General features: G+C 32.7%; 8 protein-coding genes, 2 non-coding genes and 1 further gene across 10 annotated transcripts in view, besides 2 other annotated features; 3 read left to right on the top strand and 8 right to left on the bottom strand.

The window, feature by feature from the left end:
* Positions 1 to 262: 262 nt before the first annotated feature.
* On the top strand, positions 263 to 880 carry Kpol_1059p43 (Tkp4 protein; the record flags this gene model as incomplete). Its single annotated transcript, XM_001644160.1, has 1 exon — positions 263 to 880. The coding sequence occupies one exon, from the start codon at positions 263 to 265 to the stop codon at positions 878 to 880; it is 618 nt and encodes a 205-aa protein (XP_001644210.1).
* Positions 881 to 1,722: 842 nt separating this feature from the next.
* Kpol_1059trna5 lies at positions 1,723 to 1,834 on the bottom strand. Its single transcript has 2 exons — positions 1,798 to 1,834; positions 1,723 to 1,759 (listed from the first exon to the last, which is right to left on the bottom strand). It is a non-coding gene; the product is annotated as a tRNA-Pro (tRNA).
* Positions 1,835 to 3,517: 1,683 nt separating this feature from the next.
* On the top strand, positions 3,518 to 5,074 carry RRN7 (Rrn7p; the record flags this gene model as incomplete). The annotated part of the gene is made up of 1 exon (XM_001644159.1): positions 3,518 to 5,074. One exon carries the CDS (start codon positions 3,518 to 3,520, stop codon positions 5,072 to 5,074), a length of 1,557 nt encoding a protein of 518 aa, XP_001644209.1.
* A 367-nt stretch (positions 5,075 to 5,441) lies between these two features.
* Positions 5,442 to 6,017, bottom strand: APS3 (Aps3p; the record flags this gene model as incomplete). Its single annotated transcript, XM_001644158.1, has 1 exon — positions 5,442 to 6,017. The coding sequence occupies one exon, from the start codon at positions 6,015 to 6,017 to the stop codon at positions 5,442 to 5,444; it is 576 nt and encodes a 191-aa protein (XP_001644208.1).
* Positions 6,018 to 6,442: 425 nt separating this feature from the next.
* Kpol_1059trna4 lies at positions 6,443 to 6,513 on the bottom strand. The gene has a single exon. It is a non-coding gene; the product is annotated as a tRNA-Gly (tRNA).
* An 830-nt stretch (positions 6,514 to 7,343) lies between these two features.
* Kpol_1059p40 (arginine--tRNA ligase) lies at positions 7,344 to 9,293 on the bottom strand (the record flags this gene model as incomplete). Its single annotated transcript, XM_001644157.1, has 1 exon — positions 7,344 to 9,293. One exon carries the CDS (start codon positions 9,291 to 9,293, stop codon positions 7,344 to 7,346), a length of 1,950 nt encoding a protein of 649 aa, XP_001644207.1.
* Positions 9,294 to 10,741: 1,448 nt separating this feature from the next.
* Kpol_1059p39 (sugar porter family MFS transporter) lies at positions 10,742 to 12,433 on the bottom strand (the record flags this gene model as incomplete). Its single annotated transcript, XM_001644156.1, has 1 exon — positions 10,742 to 12,433. The coding sequence occupies one exon, from the start codon at positions 12,431 to 12,433 to the stop codon at positions 10,742 to 10,744; it is 1,692 nt and encodes a 563-aa protein (XP_001644206.1).
* A 3,216-nt stretch (positions 12,434 to 15,649) lies between these two features.
* Positions 15,650 to 16,693: a sequence feature (similar to hypothetical protein; correction of possible frameshift sequencing error~similar to Saccharomyces cerevisiae SVF1 (YDR346C)).
* On the bottom strand, positions 15,650 to 17,007 carry Kpol_1059p38 (the record flags this gene model as incomplete).
* Positions 16,696 to 17,007: a sequence feature (similar to hypothetical protein; correction of possible frameshift sequencing error~similar to Saccharomyces cerevisiae SVF1 (YDR346C)).
* A 1,569-nt stretch (positions 17,008 to 18,576) lies between these two features.
* MRP1 (mitochondrial 37S ribosomal protein mS43) lies at positions 18,577 to 19,575 on the top strand (the record flags this gene model as incomplete). Its single annotated transcript, XM_001644155.1, has 1 exon — positions 18,577 to 19,575. The coding sequence occupies one exon, from the start codon at positions 18,577 to 18,579 to the stop codon at positions 19,573 to 19,575; it is 999 nt and encodes a 332-aa protein (XP_001644205.1).
* A 379-nt stretch (positions 19,576 to 19,954) lies between these two features.
* On the bottom strand, positions 19,955 to 21,472 carry Kpol_1059p36 (Pal1 family protein; the record flags this gene model as incomplete). Its single annotated transcript, XM_001644154.1, has 1 exon — positions 19,955 to 21,472. One exon carries the CDS (start codon positions 21,470 to 21,472, stop codon positions 19,955 to 19,957), a length of 1,518 nt encoding a protein of 505 aa, XP_001644204.1.
* A 1,720-nt stretch (positions 21,473 to 23,192) lies between these two features.
* The window catches only part of Kpol_1059p34 (uncharacterized protein), a gene marked incomplete at both ends in the record, with an annotated part of 2,734 nt that continues 1,603 nt past the window's right edge, over positions 23,193 to 24,323 (bottom strand). The window contains one exon of the mRNA XM_001644153.1: positions 23,193 to 24,323. Within this exon, the coding sequence (XP_001644203.1) occupies positions 23,193 to 24,323 (1,131 nt within the window).

Genomic DNA, 24,323 nt, shown 5'->3' with positions numbered 1-24,323 from the left:
CTCTCAAATGATTTTTGGAAACGAAACCTTGATAATAATCTCTTAAACCTATGGCAAAAAGCTTTTTAAGGGTCCCAAAAAGTTAAGCCGGATTCCAAGGTTGGAGAGCCTAGCCCTAGCAAAAATCCCGAGTTTCGGGGGTTATTATTTTTTTTCCGGGGTCGGGAAAGATAGTAACCACCGGTAGTTTCAGTTTTTGAAAGTTCAAATTACCCATCACCATAAGGAACACGGCATTGCCGGTTATGATGGCGACATAGATATGGAATCACTTAGCGATGAACGGGATTACAACATAACTATTGACAGTGACGTTACCACCACTGACCTATCCACCGACCTATCAGGAACAGATGAAACTGAAGAAGATGAACCTTCGTCACAGGAGGTGGAGTTTACACATGAAAATAACGAAAGTGGTCAACAAGAGGTAGAATTAGAAAAGATACTCGACGAAGTCTATGAGGTACCATCTCAACTAAGAGAAAACCGAGTAGACAAGATCAAGGAAGGTAAATTATTGAAGAAAGTTTTAGAGAAACTAAAAATATCAAATAACATTGACATTAATATATTTACTGATTCCAAGCCTAGTATACAATTTTTAAACAAAGATTACAGATCCAAGAAAAGAGATAAGTTTATAGATCTAAAACTAGCAAAGTTATCAGAACAAGTTCGAGAGAATATTATTGCTATAGAAAAGATACCTGGTGTAACTAACGTTGCTGACATTTTAACCAAACCGGTGACAACGATTCAATTTAAGAAAATAATTGAATGTTTAGAGAATAAATTAAATCCTGAAGACATTCTTCATATAACTGAACTAGAAGAATCAAAATTCAAGGACAAAGAGAAGATGTTGATGATCAGTTAAAAAGATCGTAAAAACATGTCTTTAAGGAGGTGTGTCAGAAATTATGAGATGACGTAAAGTCATACTCATTAATTCAATATTAATAAGGGTGAAGAATTATATGAAACATCATTATTAATAAGGGATAAAGAAATGTTTCTAATACGAAAGTATTTACTTCTGACGTGTGAATAATATCTAAACATTGTATATAAAGACTGATAAGATCTTAATTGACACTTATCATATGTACTATATTCCCATGTGTATATTTTATACTTTAATACACCGGATCAATATCATCTAATTAAAAATGTCCTTGCAAACAACTAAACAATCAACTACTATTAATGATTCTGTAAAGAATCCACAACCCTCTGATTCTCTACATATATTGAATTTGGTATACGTTAGAATGAAGGCTGGTAAGCGTTTATTCTATAGGATCTTAAGGGTGGAGATCTGTAGGTTAAAGTAAATATACTTGTTAATAATAATAAAGTTCTATATTCTTTTATGTACAAAGTAAGATACTAAATAATATACAATAATATACAATAATATACAATGATCTCTTTAAATATCAATGTTAATAGCATGTAACAACATTCTTGTAGTGACACATATTTCTTCACCTTCAAGGTTCGTATGAAGTAACCTCGAAGTAGTCTCGAAATAATACAAATAAGGAACATTCTGGAACCTTCTAGGTCAGAACAAAAAAAATTATATTATATATCAATAAATTACACTATTTCAGGTCATTCTCTAGACATTAAATATTCTATGTTAATCCTACTTCTTTCAGTACTAATAACTTCTGTCATTGTAATAAGCTGAAAAAAATATTTAAAAAACAAATTGGGGCGAGCTGGGAATTGAACCCAGGGCCTCTCGCATATTTGAATGATTTGTATCCCAAGTGTAACTCGGAATTCGCCCAAAGCGAGAATCATACCACTAGACCACACGCCCGTGTTATTTGTTGAAAGGGACATATTTCTCTCCAACATGTGTTGTATAAACAGTGATGAAATTTCCAGAATTAACAAACTTCTGCTACAAATTTATTTTCCCGTCTTGAAAATTCACTTCGTTCCTTTGATCTATAATTATGATATTAAAAGGTGAGAGTTTTTTTCTTTTTTTATTTGGAAAAAATGCTAGGTCAGAACACCATGAAATGAACCTAAATATTTTATACGGAAATTTGATTAACACTTGTATAATAACTGTTCGTAAAGCTCTTCTGTTTCCTATTTTTAAAATTGGTGATCAAATAATGGCTAATATTGGTAACCCTAGACATGATTTGTGGTCACTGCTAAATACATGATTACATTTGATATTCAGTAATCCTTACAGAGCCCAACATATCAAGATTACAACATTGATTATTATAGGAAAGTTTTGTATTCTTATCTGGCGCCTGAGAACAAAATATTACTGCATAGTTCAAAGGTAAAAGAGGGATAATGTCTTCACATATATTCCAAGCCCTATATATATATATATATATATATATATATATATATAAAGATAAAGCCCAACAGTAATATAATTTAATAATAATTTATTGTCATTATTTTCATTATTTATTCGAAGTGCATGTATATTTTATACTAAGATGTGGTGCTTGAATCTCACGCTTGACTGAAAAAAAAATAAAATAAAATAAAAGAACACCTCCTACTTTCATAAAATTCTTTGGCCAAAAAAATATTTTCTCGTCTTTCAATTAAAGCTGAATTTAACTGATGTTTTTTATATAAATTTTTTATTTAAAGTTAGGAAAATACCTCCAACAATAAAATTTTATTATATTATATTTTATTTTCCTGTAATATGGAGGATATTCAATTTTGAAGAAATTACAGGCCATATGATAGGAGGTTTAAATAATGTTTTGAGTTGTTTAATATTCTTTGTTGGCTTCTACTTTAGATGGCCCAAAGGAATAAAAAGAACTTCTTCAAAGATCCATTAAATGTGGTGACTTATATATATGTGAATCAAATAAGTTCATTAGAGAATTCAAATTTTTTGGGGAAAAAAGGGGCTAAAATTTAAATGTTTCATTCCATTTGTTACTTCACAAGTTTAAATTCCGAACGCTTGGAATCAGTCCATGTTTGTTGGTTGGAATACATGATATTTCAAAGAGTCCAGATAAAATTGGGCCAAAAAAAAGTTGGAAATATATAGTATTAGAAATGCTTAGTTCCATTACCGGATAGATAGCTCTCTCATTATAATTGCAACCAACAAGTACATTCAACACTAACAGATTCGATGGATGTGCTGCTTGATTTGATGTCTCTACTGCTAATAGATAGTTTTCAAATTAGAAAATAATAATATAAGCCCAACTATAATATATTAATCATTATTCGATTGAGCTGATAAATATCAAAACCTCTTTAACTTCTTCCTTTACTTGTTTCGATTGTGTGTCGTTAATATCATATCATCGGTTTAATCTACTGGATAGGCATTACCCTGTCTTTAATGCTTCAGATCAAAAATTTCAATATGGAATATTTAAAAATGTATATAACGGCTAAGAGTGAAATGAGATGAGATATCTGGGTTGTTTTGATTCTTTGATATAAAGTGGAGTCAGTGGTAGCATCCTGTTAATATTGGGGGTCCTGGTATATGTCTACTTTTATCAGAGGTCCCATTTGTGGGACAGATAATTGTCCGTCGAGATTGTGGCGTATTATAGATGGTAGACGAACATGCCAATATGGGCATGTTATGGAAGGTGATGTTGAGTACAATGATGATGATGATGTAGGTGGAGGTGCTATTACGAGGAGGTTAAATCTTACTACAAATGCTACTGGTAATTTTCAATCAAGCTTCAACGCTTCTCAGATGATGGCATCTCAAAAGATAGAAAAGGATAAAAAAATTTATGGTTATGAAGCAAACTTATTATTTCTAAAAGCATTTCAATATATTCTTAGAAGGCAATGTAAGTGGCTAATTCAGGAAAAGGGATTCCCAGAATATTTCAAAAAAGTAGTAAAGATAATATGGGTGAAGTACGTTCTATATATCAGCGAAAATGATGAAGGTAATGATCACACTTTCAGTGATGATGAAAGGGATAAAGTTAATAGATATAGATATAGCAAGAAGTCAAGGAAGCCGTTAGGTTTACATATGACCAGTACTTTGGCGATATTGTATATTGCTACTGTACATTGTGGATTACCAATCTTCATGTGTGATTATCTAAACTGGATTTGTTCTTCAAATTTACCATATTTTAAAAGTAGTATGCTACTTCCAAAAGTATGGAGAGAGAAGTTACCAAATTATTATATTGGTATCTTTGATGGTGGATCGCCGCCATCGGATGGAAAAGTGTATCAAAAAGTGGCGAATTTGTGTAATACTATTAAATTTAGTGCTCATTTTAATTCTAAGTTCATGTATCCGCAATTGCTGTTAAAATTGGTAATCGAAAATTCCCTGCCTCCAGAATTTTACTTGATAACTGTACAGCTAATAGGAGAGATTGATTCTATGGAATATATGGTTCTAACTGAAGATAATTCAAAAGAATATAAAAAATTTCATCAATCTGCAGAGATTCGAACAATATCGTATTTTCTGCTAACTTTGAGATGGATTTTGTTCGCCAACTTAGGAGAAAAATGTTCAATCGAATGGATAAATGGTTACTTAAAGAAAATAGAGGCTTTTGAAAAAAGTGCTGTAACTAATGAAAGAAACATATCAAATATTATGCGTGATGATAAGAATCGAGATGTTTTCAACTGGGATTCAAAAGACAGTATACATTACCTAGATTGGGTAGAGAAGAAATTTCTTCCAACACAAAGCTACCCTGTTGATGATGATCCATCTTTGGGTATAGATCTACGAATAGCAAGAAGACAGCTTTACAAGTTACTTCCCTTAAATATTGAAGGAACATTATCAGACCGGGAAATAACAATACCATATACTGAAGAATTACAGCAAAAATACATTCAAGTAAGGAATAATATCGAAGCATCATTAACCGATGATTTAATCAAAGAAAACGGGAACTCAAGAGAATATTCTATCCTACAACTTGAAGAGAGCATTTTATCCAATATCTCAATTGATTTCGGTATTTCCAAGGAACAATTGAAAGGGAGTATAGAAAAAGTACAAGCATCTTGCATGGATAAGTTTAAAGAACAATTTGCATGATAACAACATTAATGATAATAAAAGAGTAAATGAAAAAATTTGAAATATTTTCTTTTATAATTAATTGCATTTTATAGATATAATAAAGGATTTCGTATAATTACATCAGTATTTAAATACATTAAAGATTTATAAACAGACTATATCGATTAGATAAGTATATCTTGCGGGTATACCTATCTCATTAAGACATTTTCACCCATCCTATTTTGGCAAATGTCTTGTCGTTAGATTTCGTGGAAGTTTTCTGTTTTTTCACATATATTGTAATAAGCAATATGTAACTAACGGAATTGTATCATTTGACCACAGATGCAAACTCTATTATGTTGAGATATAATTTGAAATTGAATTGATGCCAAGGCCTCTATTGTCCTGAAGCCCAACCAGAAAAACCTCTTTGTGTAAAGGCTTGGAAAGCATTTCCGATAGCTGAGTTGGCAAACATGCTCCCTGTGGATTCAGATGACTCTGATACTCTATTTAATTCATCAACACAACTTACAATCTTATTTACATTAGTTTCGATAACCATACCGCCCTGAATAATTTCTTCCAAAACACTCTCTAATGTTTGCCAGTTGAAAATTAAATCCAATTCACTAACCTCTGTGAAACATCTATCCAAAGATTCAACAAAAGTTTGTATCAAATCTAATATAGCTAATTCGGATTCTTGATCATCTACAATAAAGGTAAAATACAATGTTGCATAGTTCTTGTAAATAATTTGAATACCTTCATCTGAATTATCATCATCCTGATTCAACAATAGAGAAGGAGGAGTTACCAAAAATGAGCATTGTAAATCGCTATTACGTTGAGATATCAAATCATAAACTTGTTCCAATAATAATTTTTGCTTTGGCAAATCAACAGGAGTATAAAATTTAATTAATCTTGGTTGACATTTCTTATTAAATATCAATACTGCATGGATCATGATGGATGTATTTAGATGGGCAAATGAATGATTATTCTGTTAAAAATTCCAAGTTAGAAGGTGTAGATAATCCTAATACAAATCGATATAAAACAAATGATCTGGGCCTATTCATTCAAGTGATATCTTGATGGAAATAAAACTGATTAGATGGTACCTGAAGCAGAGAGCTATTCAAAACCACTTTTGAGATAGACCGGTAATTAAGCTTATATAGCCAATTAAAATAAAACAATACCTATTCAACCTGATGCAGGATCGATGCCAACATTGAACTAATGACATAGCATCAGAACCAAAAACAATTAAACAGTTAAAAAGAATATTGCATTCCTCTTAACTTTGTTAATTTGTTCCTATGATAGTGGATGAGGCATATCAAAACGGTAAGATTGATTTATTAATTTTTTGGCAAAAAAAGAAACTGCGCAAGCCCGGAATCGAACCGGGGGCCCAACGATGGCAACGTTGGATTTTACCACTAAACCACTTGCGCTTGTTAATTGTTGAAATTTTTTTGAAATTGTTGCAAGGATTTTGGAGTGTATTGTTTGAGGTCAGTTCGTACGAGCCGTGATAGTGATGAGATATGTGTTGTTACAACAACGTTGTTTCATATTATCAACATTGCTATTCAAAGAGATCATTGCATATTATTTTATATTATTTAGTATCTTGACTTTACGTAAAAAGATCAATTAACAATACTAGTAATTAACAGCATATTTACTTTATCTTACAGATCTCTAGATTAAGATTATACTGGATTAACGCAGAAATGCCTTTATTCTAACGTATCCCAAAATAAATATACAACTAAATAGTAATTGAAACTTACCAAAAGCTAGCCAAACAATACAAATCAGAGAGGTCTGGATTATAAGAAACTTAATATCAAGATATTATGTAAGGGAGCAGCAACAGATCGGATAGCAAATGAAGATAATTAGTGTCACAATAAAAGAGGTGAGCCACAAGGGAGATTATATTAAGAAACAATGTTTATGGTAGAATAATTAACTTAGTTATAGTCTATATAGAGTGGTAATTTGAGATAATAGGATAAGTTATATTTTGTTAAACAAGTGACACACATTGCAACAATTTACATTACAGCACTTACATTTTAATCGTTCTCTACACACTCTAGTGCAATTAGATATATTATTCATCAGTATAACTGGGTAAACACTCTCCATTGAGGCAAAAGCTATTGTGGATCGATAAATATTGTTCGGCTCTGATATCTGAAAATCGTTACAAAAATTTTAAGATTTTTTATGATGAATTATACAATACAAAGTTTTATTTCTTTATTTATTTATTTTACATTCTTTCAACTGGAGTCAAACCCAACAAGCACATACCATTATATAAGACTTGTCTGGCAGCAGCATACAATGCCAAACGTGCAGTAGCCAATTCTTCAGTTTGACCAGCAACCCATAGGACATCGTAACATGAAGAGACTTGGTGAGTCAACTTAAATAAGTAAGTAACAACAGTAGCTGGTTCATGTGTCTTGATAGAGTTTCTCAAGACATCTGGGTATTGAGCCAATAATCTGATCAATAAAATAGCAGCTGGTTCCTCCAATAGAGAGAAGTCAGCATCCAGCAATTTATCTGGAGTGATTTCAGAAGCGTTTCTTTCGACGGATCTCAATCTAGAGTGAGCGTATTGCAAGTATGGACCAGTGTCACCTTCAAAGGATAACATTCTTTCCCATTTGAATTCATAGTTGTTGATACGCTTAGATTGCATATCTTGGATCATAACAGCGGAAATACCAACCAAATCAGCAACTTCTTCTGGCTTTTCAATTTGAGCGTACTTAGCTTCATTCTTCTTCATGACATCATGCATCTTTTCTTTAGTTTCTTCTAAAATGTTATCTAGGAAAACAACAGTACCCTTTCTAGTGGACATACCTTGAACCATACCGAAGTTAATATGTTGTAATCTGTCAGCCCAATCGAAACCCATTTGTTTTAAGATTTCGAAAAATTGAGCAGTATGCAAATCTTGTTGAGAAGCGATAACATAGATCATCTTGTCGAATTTATATTTTTCGTAACGGTCCATAGCAGCACCGACATCTCTGGTCAAGTACAAAGTAGTACCATCGGATTTTTGGACGATAGTCTTACCCAATTTCTTGTTGAATTTTGTTAAATCAATCAAGACGGCACCTTTATCTTCATGGGTTAAACCCTTTTCGTTGAAAATTTCAATAGCTTTGTTCATAGAATCTTTTGAAACTTGAGATTCACCAGAGTAAACATCGTATTTAATATTCAAACGGGCATAGGTATCGATATACTTTTCAATAGATAATTCACGGAATCTTTTCCAGATCTTCAAAGCTTCTTCATCACCGTCTTCCATTCTCTTGAAATATTCACGAGCCTTACCATTAGTGGATTCTTCTAATGGTAAACTGTCACCTTCTTCTTCGATATCTTTGTTGATTTTAACGTAAACTTCGAACAAATGGTGAATTGGGTCCTTAGCTAGAGCATCTTCACTACCGTATCTTTCGAAACCAACAGCTAGCAAACCAAATTGCTTACCCCAGTCACCTAGATAGTTCATTCTAATAACTTCCCAACCTAATTTTTCATATAAGTTAGCGATGAAACCACCGATGATAGTTGATCTCAAATGACCGGCATGGAAAGGTTTGGCGATGTTTGGAGAGGAGAATTCAAGAATAACTCTCTTGTTTTCAACCAATTTGCAAGAACCATATTCTTCCTTTCTAGTTAAAATGTCTGGTACGACAACTCTGAATAAGAAATCAGGCTTGAAGAAAAATTGAATGAATGGACCATTAGCTTCAACTTTTTCCAAGAAATCACCACAAGGGAACTTTGAAGACCATTCTTCAGCTAAATCCTTAGGATTAGCACCTTTGATTCTTAATCTTGGAATAGGGATTAACAAATCACCTCTTTCCATAGTATTAGTCCATTCTAAAGCAGGAAAGATCAATTTTTCGTCGACACCAGAAATCTTACTCAATTCTTGAGTAATGTAATTTCTCATTAAATCGACAACATTGACGTTTGGGAAGGAATCTTCCATTACCATTGGTTCTTTAATGGATAGTTTTGATAATTGATCCATAATACTATTAGCACTCATCGTATGATTAAATTGATTCCTAGAAGAGCTAAACAATCTTGATCCAGCAACAGCAAGTGATGACGGTTTCTTATAGATGTTAAAACAACGACAATAATTAATAAGAGTATAAGAAACTCTCTTTAACATAAACTGAAAAATTTTTTACCTTTTAATTTTACAAAAAAAATTAAATTACTATTAAAACCCCCAGCAATTAGAAAGAATTTAGCAAAAGACAAAGACAAACTTAATTGAAACCTATAAATGCTCTAATATCAATTAATCTACAGATCTAAGATGGTTTGGAAACCTTTATATATATAAAAATAGTTTTTACATTGTCTTGATGATAGTTAGATGCTTTCAGATTGTTCGAACCAGTTTCAAGAGATGAGCTCAAAATTTTTCACTTCAATTCGAAATCGATGAGATCATGTGATACGATATATATATATATGTTAAAATATAGAAATAATGACGTATGTTGTACCTAATTGAAGTCTAATTGAAGTTGAATCGAATAGAATCGACAGGCTGTCTCTCCTCTGGCAATAAGAACTCGCTCATTTGCAATTATTACATGAATATTCAGTTAGATTTTTAATGACTCGATGGAGGAAGGTTGATCCTGTCAATTACTCATTATTAATGACTGTTTATTTAAGTTGAAATTGTAACTTGTTGTGTGCATAATTTCCCGTAGAATGGTATGGATTATACACATGTGACGCATAATATATGTTAAAGTTATAAACGTAAATGACACTTGGGAGCATTAATCTTGAATATGAATTAGGTAAGGTTAGAGGATGTTTTTTTAGGGAATCTATGCGATTGTACCTTTTAGGAATTTGTTTCTTGTCTCGTGGGTCATATTAGTGTTGACTCATTTAATAATGGTTGCTTCGAAAGAGAACGAATGAAGAAACCTTGGTCAGTTCTGAGATGACTCATATCTTATATATCCTAATGACAGGTAAGTAAATATTGATTTTACTAGAGGATGAAAAGTATTCGGTAGAACTAATTTAATATTTTTTATTGTCTCTGTATTGGACAAACTTCTATTCTTCTAAATGTGTCTTTTGAGCTTAGCTATATCGGCTTCTCCTTGTAGATCGTATAAATTTAGTGTCATCACCGTTTCACATAAGGAATATTTTCAAGATGGATGTTTAATACGCTATATATCTGTATAAGTTTTATTACAATATTCCAGGATATTCGTTTAATAAACTGGGTTTAAATTTTCCTCACCACGTCATACATTTTGTGAGGGGGGGAGAGATCTAAACTAAAAAAGAAATGGTTTCACGCATTAACCGTAGTTTCTAAAGTGAATTAATAAAATATTAATAAATAAAAATTAGTATTAGTATTAGATATAAGGAGTTTTGATATATAAGTATATAAATATAACTATAAATCAAGTATTTGTAAAAATACATCATAACGTTGTCATCACAAGGACAAAAATTAGTAATTACAATTTTTATTATGTCCATTGTTCTAACTTTATAAAAAATATTGCAATGATACACGGTTTAGTATTAAACCCTGTTCATCTGTCATAAAATTATTAGCGAGTCATTAATCTATTTCTTGGACATAAATTTCTTGAAGAATGGAGCCTTTGTGGTATCCTCAACAAGAGCATCTGGGTTATAATCTTGACCTCTTTTGCTTAATGGAACCCATTCAGATGAACGCCATGGGACGACACCGTCAGCGTACATGTCATTAACTTCTTCCAAAGTTAAACCTTGAGTTTCTGGAACAAAGAAGTAAACGTAGAAGAATGCAAAGACCATACAGCCCATAAAGACGTAACCGTAGTAGAAGTTAATAGCTTCGGTAATGAATGGAGTAAAGAAAGAAATCAAGAAACCCCAGATCCAGTTAGCACCAATAGCAACAGACATGGCCTTGGCCTTAACTCTTAATGGATAAGATTCAGCAATGATAACGAATGGAACTGGAGCCCAGGTAGTAGCAAAACTGAAGATGAAGAAACAAGCAAAAACAATCATACAGTTACCGGCACCCTTAGAAGTGTTGAAGTCACGGTTATCATAACCATCTGGCCATAATCTTGTAACACCGACAGAAGCGTAGACAACGTAACAACAAACCATACCGACACAACCCCATAGTAAACAACCACGACGACCAAAGTGATCAACAGTATACAAAGCGAAGAAGGTTGAGGCAAAGTTAACGACACCAAAGACAATAGCAGTTTCAAAAGCATCTTCTAAACCAACAGCTTGGAAAATAGTAGTACCATAGTAGAAAAAGTAGTTACAACCAGTCAATTGTTGCAAAGAATGCAACATAATACCCATCATAGTTCTTCTCAACATAGCTGGTTTACCCTTAATCAATTCCATCCAAGAAGCGTCACCAGCCATGGCTGATTCTTCAACACTGGCAGTAATCAATTCAATTTCTTGTTGAATAAATGGATGGTCACCTGGCAATTTATTGATCTTAGCTAAAGAAGCTCTAGCTTCTTCTTCTCTTTCCTTTTCCAGCAAAAATCTTGGAGATTCTGGGACAAAAGTCAAACCACCAAGCATAAACAAAGCCCAGGCAAAACCTAAACCTAATGGAACTCTCCATTGAACAGAATTGGTGTAAGTTTTAGTACCGTAGTTAGTACAGTAACCAACGAAGATACCAGCGGTAACATTCAATTGATAGATGGAAACTAAAGTACCTCTTAAATGCTTTGGAGAGACTTCGGAAATCAATAATGGACACAAGACGGCAATACCACCGACACCCATACCAGAAATAATTCTACCAATAAAGTATTGGTACCATTTGTTGATGGAAGCAATTTGGATAATAATACCAACGATGTAAGTACCAATGACAGTAGTTAAACCAGCTTTACGACCTTTAACATCACCGACTTTGGTTAAAGTAACACCACCGATAGCACAACCGATATTGAAAATGGAAACGACTAGACCGGTTCTAACCTTAGATAAATAAGGCTTACCTTCACCACTAATAGAACCAAATCTTTCCTTGAAATCAGACATGTTGACGAAACCAGAAATGGTACCGGTATCCCAACCGAAAATGAAACCACCAAAGGCAACCATAATACAACAAATAGAAACAGTCATATAGGCAGCAAAACCCGAGTTTGGGTTTTCAATTTCATGGTATTGTTGATCTGGGTTAGTTAATTCGAAAGCATCTTTGTCTTCCTTATCTTCCATAACATCAACCGCTCTTGAGCTATGGGAAGAGACTCTATCTTCAGCAGAACTCATATTGACTTATTTAATGAGTTACAATTGTTTTATTGTTGTTGATTTTATTATTTCAAATTTAAATTATATTTAATAATTGAAATGAGGAAAGATAGAACGTGTTATCATGGACTATTCCATCCTTTTATACATTTCCAAATTGAATGAAAAATTGATTCATATTGGCATTTTAATAATAAGAAATAAAACGATCAAGGATATATTCAATTGAAAATTTCTTCTGTGTCCATTTCTGCAGTTTTAATAAAACGTACTGGTATAAACCTTAGAGCAAAGAAGAGTGTGGCAATCAATTCATTCTATGCTGTCGTCACTGTATAGCCAGACCAAAATAATCAATTATAAAACCATTTTATTACCGCCCCATGATTACTGGTTCTTGTTGGAACTGTGGAGAACCATAAATCGTTTAATCTGGGGTATCATACATAATTCATGAGGTGCCACATGAAGTTTTTTGTCTATAACATTTCACCAAGTGTAATAGAATATCTTGCTAAAGAGAGAAACGTAACAGAAAGATGTACTCTTTTTTTAACAAAGTCTGGAAGTGTTGGTGATATTAAAGGATGGAAAGGCCTGCAAGTTGCGATGTTTCCTTAGTAATCGTAACATATACAACACTTCATCGAACTAGGTTGTAGAAACTTGCCTATTAATGAAGCCCAGAGAAAAGAAACGCCATTTGTTCCCAGCATAATTCTGCAGATACATTGATATTACCAGATCTGTAAAGGTTATGGATGAAACATGGGCAGACATGAATAATTGTAATATAGATCCTTATTAAGAATTATTCCGAACATCGGTATACGGTTTTTCCTCAGAAATTGAAATGTCCCACCTCAAATGATGTAACTTTGCCAATAGTAATAAAAAAAATTAAGTGAATAAAATATTAATAGAAAACGTAATTGTATTGGATAAATCTGAGGATGCATTCAAAATCTTACCCAATTTAGAACTAATCATCGATAGTTTCAGTATATCGAATCATGTCAATTGTATGGAGGTAACCGAAATAATTGTATGTGCGTTTGGAATGAATGAATATCAGTATGACTTAAGAGGAAGATGTGAAATAAAATAGGACGATTCCTTCGAAAGTATCATAGAAAACGCCAAAAAAGCAAAAAATAAAATTCAATTCCATTCCATTCGATACAATTCAATTCAATACAATACAATATCGTACTTAGCTTTTCATTCTCCTCATTCCACAGTTAACTCTTAAGTGAATATTCAGGCAATGGTAAGATATCTCCACAATACCTGGTTTGTATTATGAAAACTTGAACTCTGCTATTGGCTAAAAATCAATAGTTATAGATATTTTGGCAATACCAAACGAACTATTGTTCTCATAGATGGAATCATTCATAATCAACCCATCTACGGAAATACACGGAGGTATCAATGGTTACAGAAGAAGTTTATCCGTAATGTTGCAACATATTTCATTTGGTTGTCTTTTCTGGTTGCATAGAAACATGTTCCTTTGTCTCCATTAATATCTATCCTCTGTTATTGGAATAATCGAGTGTTGCAAATAATGTTGATGGTAGTGACCAAACAAGATATTGTGTGATTATACCTAGAACAGCGGAAGAATACCTCCTCCACAGTTGTAAAGCCAGATTCAAAAAAAAAAAATTTCATTAATTCTCCTTCCCCACACATAAACAACCCCATTGCAAACAAATATCATCCTATCATTATGACAATATCAAACTATTAGTTTACCTCCACTCCATTGAAAGACCGTCTCATCTCATGTACCTCACTTCAATTCATCATATTGAGGTATTTTTTATTCATAAAATAGCACCATTCCTGTTCGAAAAAAGCAGCAACATCTAATAAGTATTAGATAATACAACGTTGTAAGGTATATAGCAGTACAATAAACGAATTCGAAGTGTAGAAACTTGTTGTAAATGCAGGAAACCCATATCTCTTCTATGTGTTACTCTTTCTCTGCATTTCACGATCTGGTTGTATATCTTAAAACGTATATGTAGGCTGAGAGACTAAGAGATGCCCTTATTGTGAGGAAAGATGTACTTCGAACTAGATCAATTTGACAAAGCAATAATAAATATACACAGTTCCAGTTGCAATTGCAACTACAAGTACAACTAGCAATGTAAAAAAAATTGATACCAAAATGCCTCGCTGCATTGTTGATATATTTTGCACTAGTTGCATTTGTAGTTGGGACGACAAGGAATAACTTAAGTTACTTGATTTCGAAACTGGCAATCAGCTTTCACTACATTAGAAAAAGTGCTGTTCTTGTGATAATTTGGTGTAGTAGTACCAATTATATTGATTATCCGTTGCAACTCTGTTTGTTGTTGTTTTTAATTCAACAAATTGGTCAATTAAATTCATTAGTGAAATTCAACAAGAGGTCTACTACTGTCATTTTTGTTTGCAATAAATTGCACTCTCTTGCCGCACTGTTCCTGAAATAATTGTAACACCGTGAATGTAAAAATAAATTTCAATATCAAATACCAACAGTATTAACATTAACCATAACTGTATTATTATAGATATTCATTCATGAATACGACGAAGTTGAAAGCAATGCCTAGTACGGTTTGCCCTCTTGTAAAAATTGTATTAAAACAATAGTATAACTTTTAATTCATGGAGAGGGTGGATACCATGAGATTATTTTAACATATTAACTGCCATATGATACTATGGTTTCATTTTTAAAATTGTCTGTTATAATTAGAATTGCATTTCCTTGAAACTGTTGACATACTGGTTTCCTCTTTGGATAATAATCTGGAGCCAGTCACACACATTAATGATTCTATGTAATAAAATATCGAAAAATTATAAGCTGGCAATTACTAAGCATATCATTGGAAGTGAACAAATAGAATGGTATCTTATTTATACTATTATCAATAAAAAAATTTCACTGTTTTCAAATTCTAATCAGGTATATTAAAACAAAGAAATTGTCATTTTGAGTTTCCAATCCTTCAAATTATCCCCAGATTACAGATGTGGTGATATTTTATAAAATCATAAGTGCGCCTGACATATTATTTTTAGTGGAACTATATTCACTTTTCTATTTTAGATATTGCTAGATTTGTCAGTCAGTAGTATTCTTTGAATTGTGATCTGGTTTTAATAACACCGTCATCTATGCGAGTAATCTTGATTCATATTATTGCTATACACTAAATAAAATTAATCTTCTACGTAGGATTCCTGGTTTACAACATCTGATCTGGTAATAAATACAACCTCGGTCAGTCCGAGTCCCTTAACATTCTTATCATTAATATGAAAGCAAAAATTCTTATCGTCAGCATATTGATATATATATGGTTTAGTACCTGCAACTCCTGATACTATATTCTTGACAAATTGTGGAATTTCACTCATAACATCGATTCTTTCTATCAAGTTGTCTAAAGGAGTTTCAATTGAAGCTGTAAATTTATCATCTTCAGATATATCGTTATTTGCAATTTGTTCATCAGTCACATTAGATTTGACACCATTAAATGTACATGAAATAGATTTTGGAACTTCCCAACCTATTTCATCAACCTCTGAATCTATATGTTTAAAATCATTATCGATTGTTAATGCCAGAATTTTTTCTTTATCAGTTACTATACCAATCGAAACTTTGGTATGACCATAGGATTTCGGTGTAATAAACTCCATTAATATAACAGAATAATCTTTTGAATGGAAATTTATAAAATTCCAAGATTTAGCAGCATGATGGGGTTTCATACCTTGAAATGCCATAACAAACATTGACAATGCAGGTTTTTTATTAGTGAAAACTAATTCGTCCTCAACAACATCTTCCTCATCATCATCCGATACATCGTCTCCCTCATCTTCATTATTTTCTCCAGTTTTTCCATCTTCAATTGGTTGATCACTTTCAACATTGTCATCTGGTGGTGCAACAGCATTATCTCGAGTGTACTTTAATTTGATTGTACCAACCGCTTTATTTCTTGGCCAAAATACATGTCTCATTTTACCCCAGGGTTCTTCTAAATTATCCCCAAAATAAGTCATTGGATCTTCTCCTACTTTGCAACCTTCTGTAATTCTAGTGAAATATAAATCTACAATAGAATGTTCATTCACATTTGAAACAATGTGGTATTGATTGCATTCATCATTTAATTCTACTGACAAGTTGTCAGCATAAAAGTTTGTTTCTTCAATTCTGAAATTCTCTAATTTTGTCGAGGTCCATACATTCAATTTGTCTGGATTATGAGTATCAATACTCTGCAAGTAAATTGCCCAGTCTTGTGTAAACCTATAATATTCGAATGAATGATTTGCACGAAGCCTACAATACCTGAATATAAATCGTTGAAATAAAAAGTTGCTGTTTCCACGTTAGTGTGATCCGGAGAAATCCAAATCAAATCCTCACGTTCTAAGTTATGGCAAGGCTGGATATTCGAGTCCTTGACTCTATCGACAGCAGAACTAATATATTCTTTGCCATATTCTGGTTCAGCAATACCAGTGATGGAAGAAATACCACTATGAATCCACTTCAACATGGTATCTTGTTAATTATATATATTTGTAGTAACTTTGGGGAGGGGGGTGTTATTTGGTATAACGTTATAAAAATCTTGTTGAAAACAGAAAATAGTCTTCTCTATTATAGGAGTTCTTTTAACTCTTGATTTAAAACTTGATTTCTCAATTGAATTGATTGAGAATACACAGTAGTCTTGGTTGGGGGGAGAGAGGGGAAGCTGGGATATAGCTTTTAAATAAGTATAGTTATAAAGATAGTAGATTAGATTACTATCGCCTTATTTATTCGTTTCTATGTCTGTACTTTATCAACCTTAAGCTTTAAACTTTAAACTTTAAAAAAAAAAAGGTGGTTTTCTTGTTCGTTTAAGGTCCAGTTTCTAAATAATGAAAAAAAAAATGTCGTCGTTAATTCCTATGCTGGGAAGTGCTGGTCAATCTCAAAATACGAAACTGAATATAACTCTGAAGTGTACTTGACTTTAAAATTGGATACTAAATTCAATCTTAGTCTATATATATATAAGTGGGTATAAGCTATATGAATAAAAGTAAATATTTATATAGTACGAGGCAGATCAGATGGAGTTGGGCCCAGCTAGTTTCTGATAAGTAGATCTTGGTGTCTTTAAACCCCTCTTTAAAGTTATTTCTTTATAGTTCAGAAGAGAAGACGATTGTAAGAGAATTTAGACCAACTCACGATATGAATGACTGTCTATATTTCTTGTTGGTATTAGTTTTAATATCATTGTTGTTGTTAATGTTGTGTTATCATATCATATCATTGAGTATAATGATTGATTGCTTGATCAGATTATAACTGTTTGTTGGGAAAGTGGAGGGAAAGGAAGCTGATGATGATTCAAACAGAAAAATTAAAAAAAGGACATGTGATCACGAGGTCTGCGAGAGTAAGACTAGTATGGTGTGGTGGTTATGGTAGGGTAGGGTATCAATTGTTGTTGGGTGGAGAGTGAAAAACACGCAGTGGGTGACTGAAGTGTATCTAATATGGTAGCGCCGTCTTTGGTGAGAAGTGTGGGTGAAAAATGGGGAGGGGGAGTGGGCAAAGAAAAGAGAGAAAAGAGGAGGAACAAGAGGCACAGAATAGTTCTTTTCGTAATTATAATTAACAATAGAATGGAGATAATAGTATGGCTCTCTAGTCTACCCTCTCTTTGTCTCTGTGGGTAAGGGTGGCCTTTTAAAAATCCGTTGCCCAACGTTTACAATCATTGGAATAAGTCGGGATTCGAACTGCCGACACTTGGCATCAAATTGTGTTACCCGGATCACGTGGATTTCAATATTTCTTGATATTGCCAAAAATTGAAAAATTAAACAAAATGAAAACTGTTCATAGAACAGAACTGCTCTATCGAATTGACTTTTAAATGAACTCGCAGATATAAGGCTTTCACTCAATTAGTACTTTAAATCTTGCTGGAATTAGGTGTTCTGGAGTGTCCTAGTCTGTCTGCAATTTAAACTCACCATTGTCGTTGTTTTTGTTCTTGGGAAAAGAACATCTTTTGTTAACTATAGATAGACCTCTAACAGAAACTTACTAAATAAAGACAGGAATGGGTTTGGTTTCAAGATCTCTGAATAGACACACTGTTAGATTGTGTAATATTAACCAGAAGTATGCGCTGCAATCACCGTTTAGAAGATCATATTTAGTACCATCTTTTGATCACTTGCAAAAGGAAAAGGGTTTGAACGGTTTATATTCAGAAAAGGGTTTATCAAATGCTTGGTTCGATAGAGTAGAACTATACACTGAAAAATTGAATGAATTGGTCTCTTCTTCTTCGGAAACTAGATCTATCGAGTCTATGATCAATGAATCATCCAAATCTTACGCTAAACGTGATTTGGTCAATTGTGCCTCAATGCTATATAGTTTAAAATTTGTCAACAGTTCATTGCGTGGTTCAGACAAGCCTTTAACACCAGAAAAGGTCAAATCTTTACATAAATCACCGGTGGATATCTCTTTGAAATATTCAAATGAACCTTTGGAAACTGGTAATCAAAGGTTGCAAGGTGCTTTGCAATCTTCTTTCGGTTCTCTAGTAGAATTTAGAACTCTATTGTTATCTTCAAATTTAGCTATTTCAGGTGAGGGTTTTACCTGGTTAGTAGCTAGATTAGATAGATCTCCAATGGGAACTAATACCACTCCTGATCAAAATCAAGATCAATTTTTTGATCAGTTGTTTGTGGTAAATACTTACAATGCAGGGACTCCATTTAATTCTAATAAATCGGGACATATGGTAGACTTGAAAAAACAATTAGAGAAACAATTGGAAGAGGATAACTCTACTAGTGTCGAAGTTCCAGAGAAGAAAAATTCAACTGAAAATTTAGAAGATATCATAGAGGCTTCTTCTTACCAAAATGACGTCACTTACGTACCACTATTAGCAATTGATGCTTCTCCAAAATGTTGGCTACATGATTATGGTGCTTTGGGTAAACAACAATACTTGGATAACGTCTGGGAATCAATAGAGTGGAGTACAGTCGAATCTAGGCTACCAAATATGGTAAAAACATTTAAAATTTCTAATTAGTGGGATTGTTACAAAATCAACCCATCTATCATTCTTACTATTCATAATTAAACCCTGTGGATCTACAATAAGCATATTACAAGGAATATCTCATCGTCATATAATCTCACTTGTAGATATATCCAATACATATCTGTAAATAATTAGAACTCTATCTATGTATAAATTTATCTTTATCATTTAAAAACTGAATTATTAATAGTTACAAGTCTTATAGTAAATACATAATAATTTAGAGAGTACCTCGATAGTAAAATTAAGAAAAGCTCTATATTCACTTCGTGATCACCCTAAACACTTAACATAATTTTTTCCAATTTTATTGCTTGTCATTACAATGAATTTATTACACACATTAAATAGTTGAACCTTGATTGATTCATTTTCTATTAACTTTTAAACTTTTTACTCTCCTTAAAAGTTTATTACCAGTGGATTCCTTCTTAGCATTCGAATCAAAGCGGATAGAATTATCATTTCCACCGATGTAAACATCATCGTCCTCATCATCGTCATCATTGAAAGAATTGTGTGCCATATTACGATAATTACCACCATCGGATTTACCTCTTCTTAAGTTTGGTCCTTCATTATGGTCATTTCCACTAGCCATACCTAGAGTTAGCCTTTGTGATAATGATTTCTTTCTTTGTATACCGTTATTCAAACGAGTCTTATGGGCGTGATTTCTAATATCTTCTCTAATTGCATTGGCAGATGCAGGAGCACCATCCAAAAATGTTGTTGACCCTAAACCTGCAGTTGTAGGACCAGATACTAATTCAGTTTTAGCCTTGGCATCAAATTGGGTAACATTATTCGAATATTGTTTGATAGCGTCCATTGTATTTGTACTACTCGTGCTACTTCCTACAGCACCCATATAGATAGTATTTCTATAGCCCTTCTTCCTACTTGAATCGTCGACTACTCTTGTTCTATACAAATCGTTCTCGTCTGCATATTGATCTCTACCAAAAACTTCATTTAATGTAGAGGTTCTCGAAGTAGCACCACCGATAGTACTATTTGGACCATCAGCAGGGAAAGCCAACACTGGGGCCGCTTTAACATTTTTATTTCTATGAGGAGTCACTGCATCGAATGGACCATCGTGGTGAAAGGAACCACCAAATAAACCTGTGACATCTAATTTATCAATTGAATCAACGTTCTTTGGCATAATCAGTTGACTCTTCCTCTTGCTCTTGGATGAATGTCTTGAACTGTGATGATGTCTATGTTCACCACCTTCTTTCTCACCACTACTACTACTACGATGAGTATGTTTCTCCTTTGGATAGGAAGAACGGCTTTTACCAGCTGCAACATCTTCGTAGGCAGGTGGTGGAGCATTACCTCTTCTTTCTCTTTCACCGTCCCTTCCTGAATTATTGTTGTTATTCCTGCTTTGTGAATCGGAACTTTCCATGTATGATTGTCTTAGTCTTTCCTTTTCTTCACTAGAAGTTGGGTATTTTCTACTAGAATTTTTATTGTCTGTGTATACTGGTGGACTTGTTTGTCTTTGACTATGAGAATTGTCTCTATTTGAAGTTTCGTTTCTAACATCGTCTAAGAATGGATTGGTACCTGTATGAGTAGGTCTATTTTCCGTAGGAGAAGGGGTTCTATCACCACTGTTATATATTCTTCCCCCAGCAGAATTATTATTGTCAGTGATAGAATCGACAAAGCTAGTTGAGCTTCCATTTCTTCCATTATTAATATAAGGAGGGGATTGGACACCATTAGCCTTTGTCCAATCCATAAACTGGCGGTCATCCTTATATTGTTCTAAACTTGCATCTATAACAGCAGCCCTAAATGGGTTGGTGCTAGAAAATGGTCTACTACCACTGTTGCTACTCCTCTGACTGCTACCTCTGCTTATCATAATGTGTGAAAATAGTTAAAAAGTATCTGAATGTCTTTATGTATACGAGAATACGACTGAAAATATTAAAATTTGTGTATAATAATATGTGATCACTTTAATATTTGAAAGATCTAGAATAAGTTCTATTTGTATAAGAAACTTATAATGCAAAAAAATAAAAATTAAAACAGTATATTATAACAGGTGAGCGTAATAATCAAACGAAGAAAAAAAAATAATGTAGTTTGCACACTAAATCCTTTTGTTTCTCGATATACTTCTAAAACAGAATGATCAAAAAAAACAAATAATAAAAGGATAAGGTTTGATGACAAATAGTTTTTAACAACGATTAGTGAAATTCGATTCAAATAAGCTGTTTCTTTCTCTCTTTTCAACCACGATCTAATTTGAATTCTTCCTTTAGTTCCCGTTTTCTATCTAACGAACTAGGAGATAATCAATATAATTCAAATTAACAAAAACTATTTATCAGTCTATCTATTGAGATGGCAAACCAAAAATCAAATAGAAAGTGAAAGTTAAAATTAAATCTTTAAAAGTCAGACACGTCCTTCTGCCAACAAATATAAACTAGGTAAAATGGTCAAAACAAAAGCAAAAAAAACAATATGAAGAAAACTTCTACTTTCTTGAACCAAACTTATAAACTAACTTGACAATAAAAGAAATATTATATTATCAGTAAAGTTGAACCCTGAATGTAAAAGGACCCAAAGATTAATCAAATGAAAAAAATAAAGTGAAAAAAAAGAGACGACAAAGTGGCTCTTTTCGTTATTCAAAGTATAATTTAATACAACTCCTTAATAGTTTCGAAAACAAAGTTCCAGAAAGTGTACAAAAAAAATCTCTATGGATGGATAGATTTATATTAATTATATTTGATAATAATGAAAACAAGAATCTGTCTATCAGCTGTTTCCCTTTCTCAAACTATTCTGAGCCAAATTAAAATTAAAACTTGAGACTTGAATTAGAACTAGAACAAGAACTAGAATTAAAATAGAGATTCAAACAAACAAAATCCAAGCGAAGAATCAACAAAGTAAAGATAACTCCTAATTTGATGCTGTTTCCTGTCCAGTAGTTTATTTTTATCTTAAAACAGCTTAATTTTTCAATCTAGAGAGGCTAGAGATAACAAGTTGAAAAGATAAAATCAGCTTAGTTTTGCAACTTTTCCTCGAAATTGTCATTTTTCAATTTTTCGAAATCAATTAATTGCAATTTCCAGATTAGGTAAAACGTTTAAAGATGAGAAAACGCCATTAATTGATTTCGGAAATACGGCTGGGTAACTTTTGTTGTTTTTCTCCTTGTGTTTCCGGAGGAGGAAGGGTCTTTTCTTTCTCCTCTCTTCTCTTTCTTTCTCTCTTTCTTTCTTTCCGGATTAGGTTAAGTACGGTGTGGTGGTTGACGAGAGACCAGTGAGATAAGCTGTACGAATGGGGTTAATTTTAATAGAAGGGAGGGTAACTTTGACAGATGAGGCCAGAAGAGAGGAGACGAGAGGAGAGGAGAAGAGGTTCCCTCTTCTAGGAAAGAGTGAAATGACAGCGGTTATATATTCAGTTTAGTATACAGGTATTACTTAATATTTTAATATAAACATATCTCTCTATGTATATTTATTTTTGTATGTGTACATAAATATATTTATATATTTATACAAATTTCTATCCTTCTGTTAAATGATTCAAGTTTTAGAATTGATCTAAGATTCATATTTGACATAATTTTGCTTCTTTAAATTTTCCTGGATACGACGGTACAATGAAACTAAATAATTATCACAACTTTCGATTTTATTCATTGATGAATCTTCACATAAGACTGATCCCATTACTTTGCTGTAATATTGGTCGATGTTTGGTCTTAATAATATTAGTGGCAATGAGTTTTTATTTGAAATTTGAGACCAGTTTTTAATTATATTTGATGCTTTGACATTGATAGCAGTACCAGTTTCTGGTAATGACCTTGTGAATAATGATATTTGACCAATTGGCAACGATGGGTCAACGTCTAATAGATCTTGAAGTAATAATTTATTTGTGTTTTCATTAAACCATAGATAGATTGCATCACCTTGGAAAATGAAATAGCATCCACCATTGATTATTTCAGCGTGTGTATCTTTAACAGTTAAATTCTCAATGGAAGTTTGGTTAATTTGTAATAATTCGTAATTAGCATCGTAAAATGTTAAATCGATATCTTCTAGCATAACATGCTGTGGTAAAATTTGAGGATATAATTTATAACACAATTGAGCACTGTTAAAAGTGGAATATTTGAACAAATCATACACACGATCATTACCACGGGTGCTTTGGGCATTAGGTTTCATTAGTTCACTCTTTTGGAAAGCTAACATATAGGTTGGTAATGTCTTCAATGAATCCGGTAAAACTAATTGCGACGATGAATTACCACTAACTAATGCACGATATTGTGTTAGAATATCAACCATCTTATCATCAATAGATTGTCTAACTTTAATGAAATCACAATCACCAAGAGTACTTAATATATCCTTGATCATTACTCTCATCACAACATTTTGATCTATAAACTTGAAAACTTCACGGATATTACCAGATATCGCACCATTAGTGTTAATAGAACGGACTTTTCTGTTACCATCGATGTCAGTATATAATAAAGCAGCTTGGAAATGAACATCGGTTCCCGTCTTCATTTTATCAACATATTTTAATAAAACATCAATTGTAGTGTCAGTAGTCAATACTGGAATTACAGGATCACGATCGGTGCCATCAACAGATTCAGAATAATATTGGTAAATTGATAAACCAGATGAACAACGGACCTTTAAGATGGA

The sequence above is a fragment of the Vanderwaltozyma polyspora genome, genomic scaffold, assembly GCF_000150035.1.
Source record: "Vanderwaltozyma polyspora DSM 70294 KpolScaffold1059 genomic scaffold, whole genome shotgun sequence".
In the NCBI taxonomy this organism is placed as follows: Eukaryota; Fungi; Ascomycota; class Saccharomycetes; order Saccharomycetales; family Saccharomycetaceae; genus Vanderwaltozyma; species Vanderwaltozyma polyspora.
This window is presented reverse-complemented; position numbering and strand designations above follow the sequence as displayed.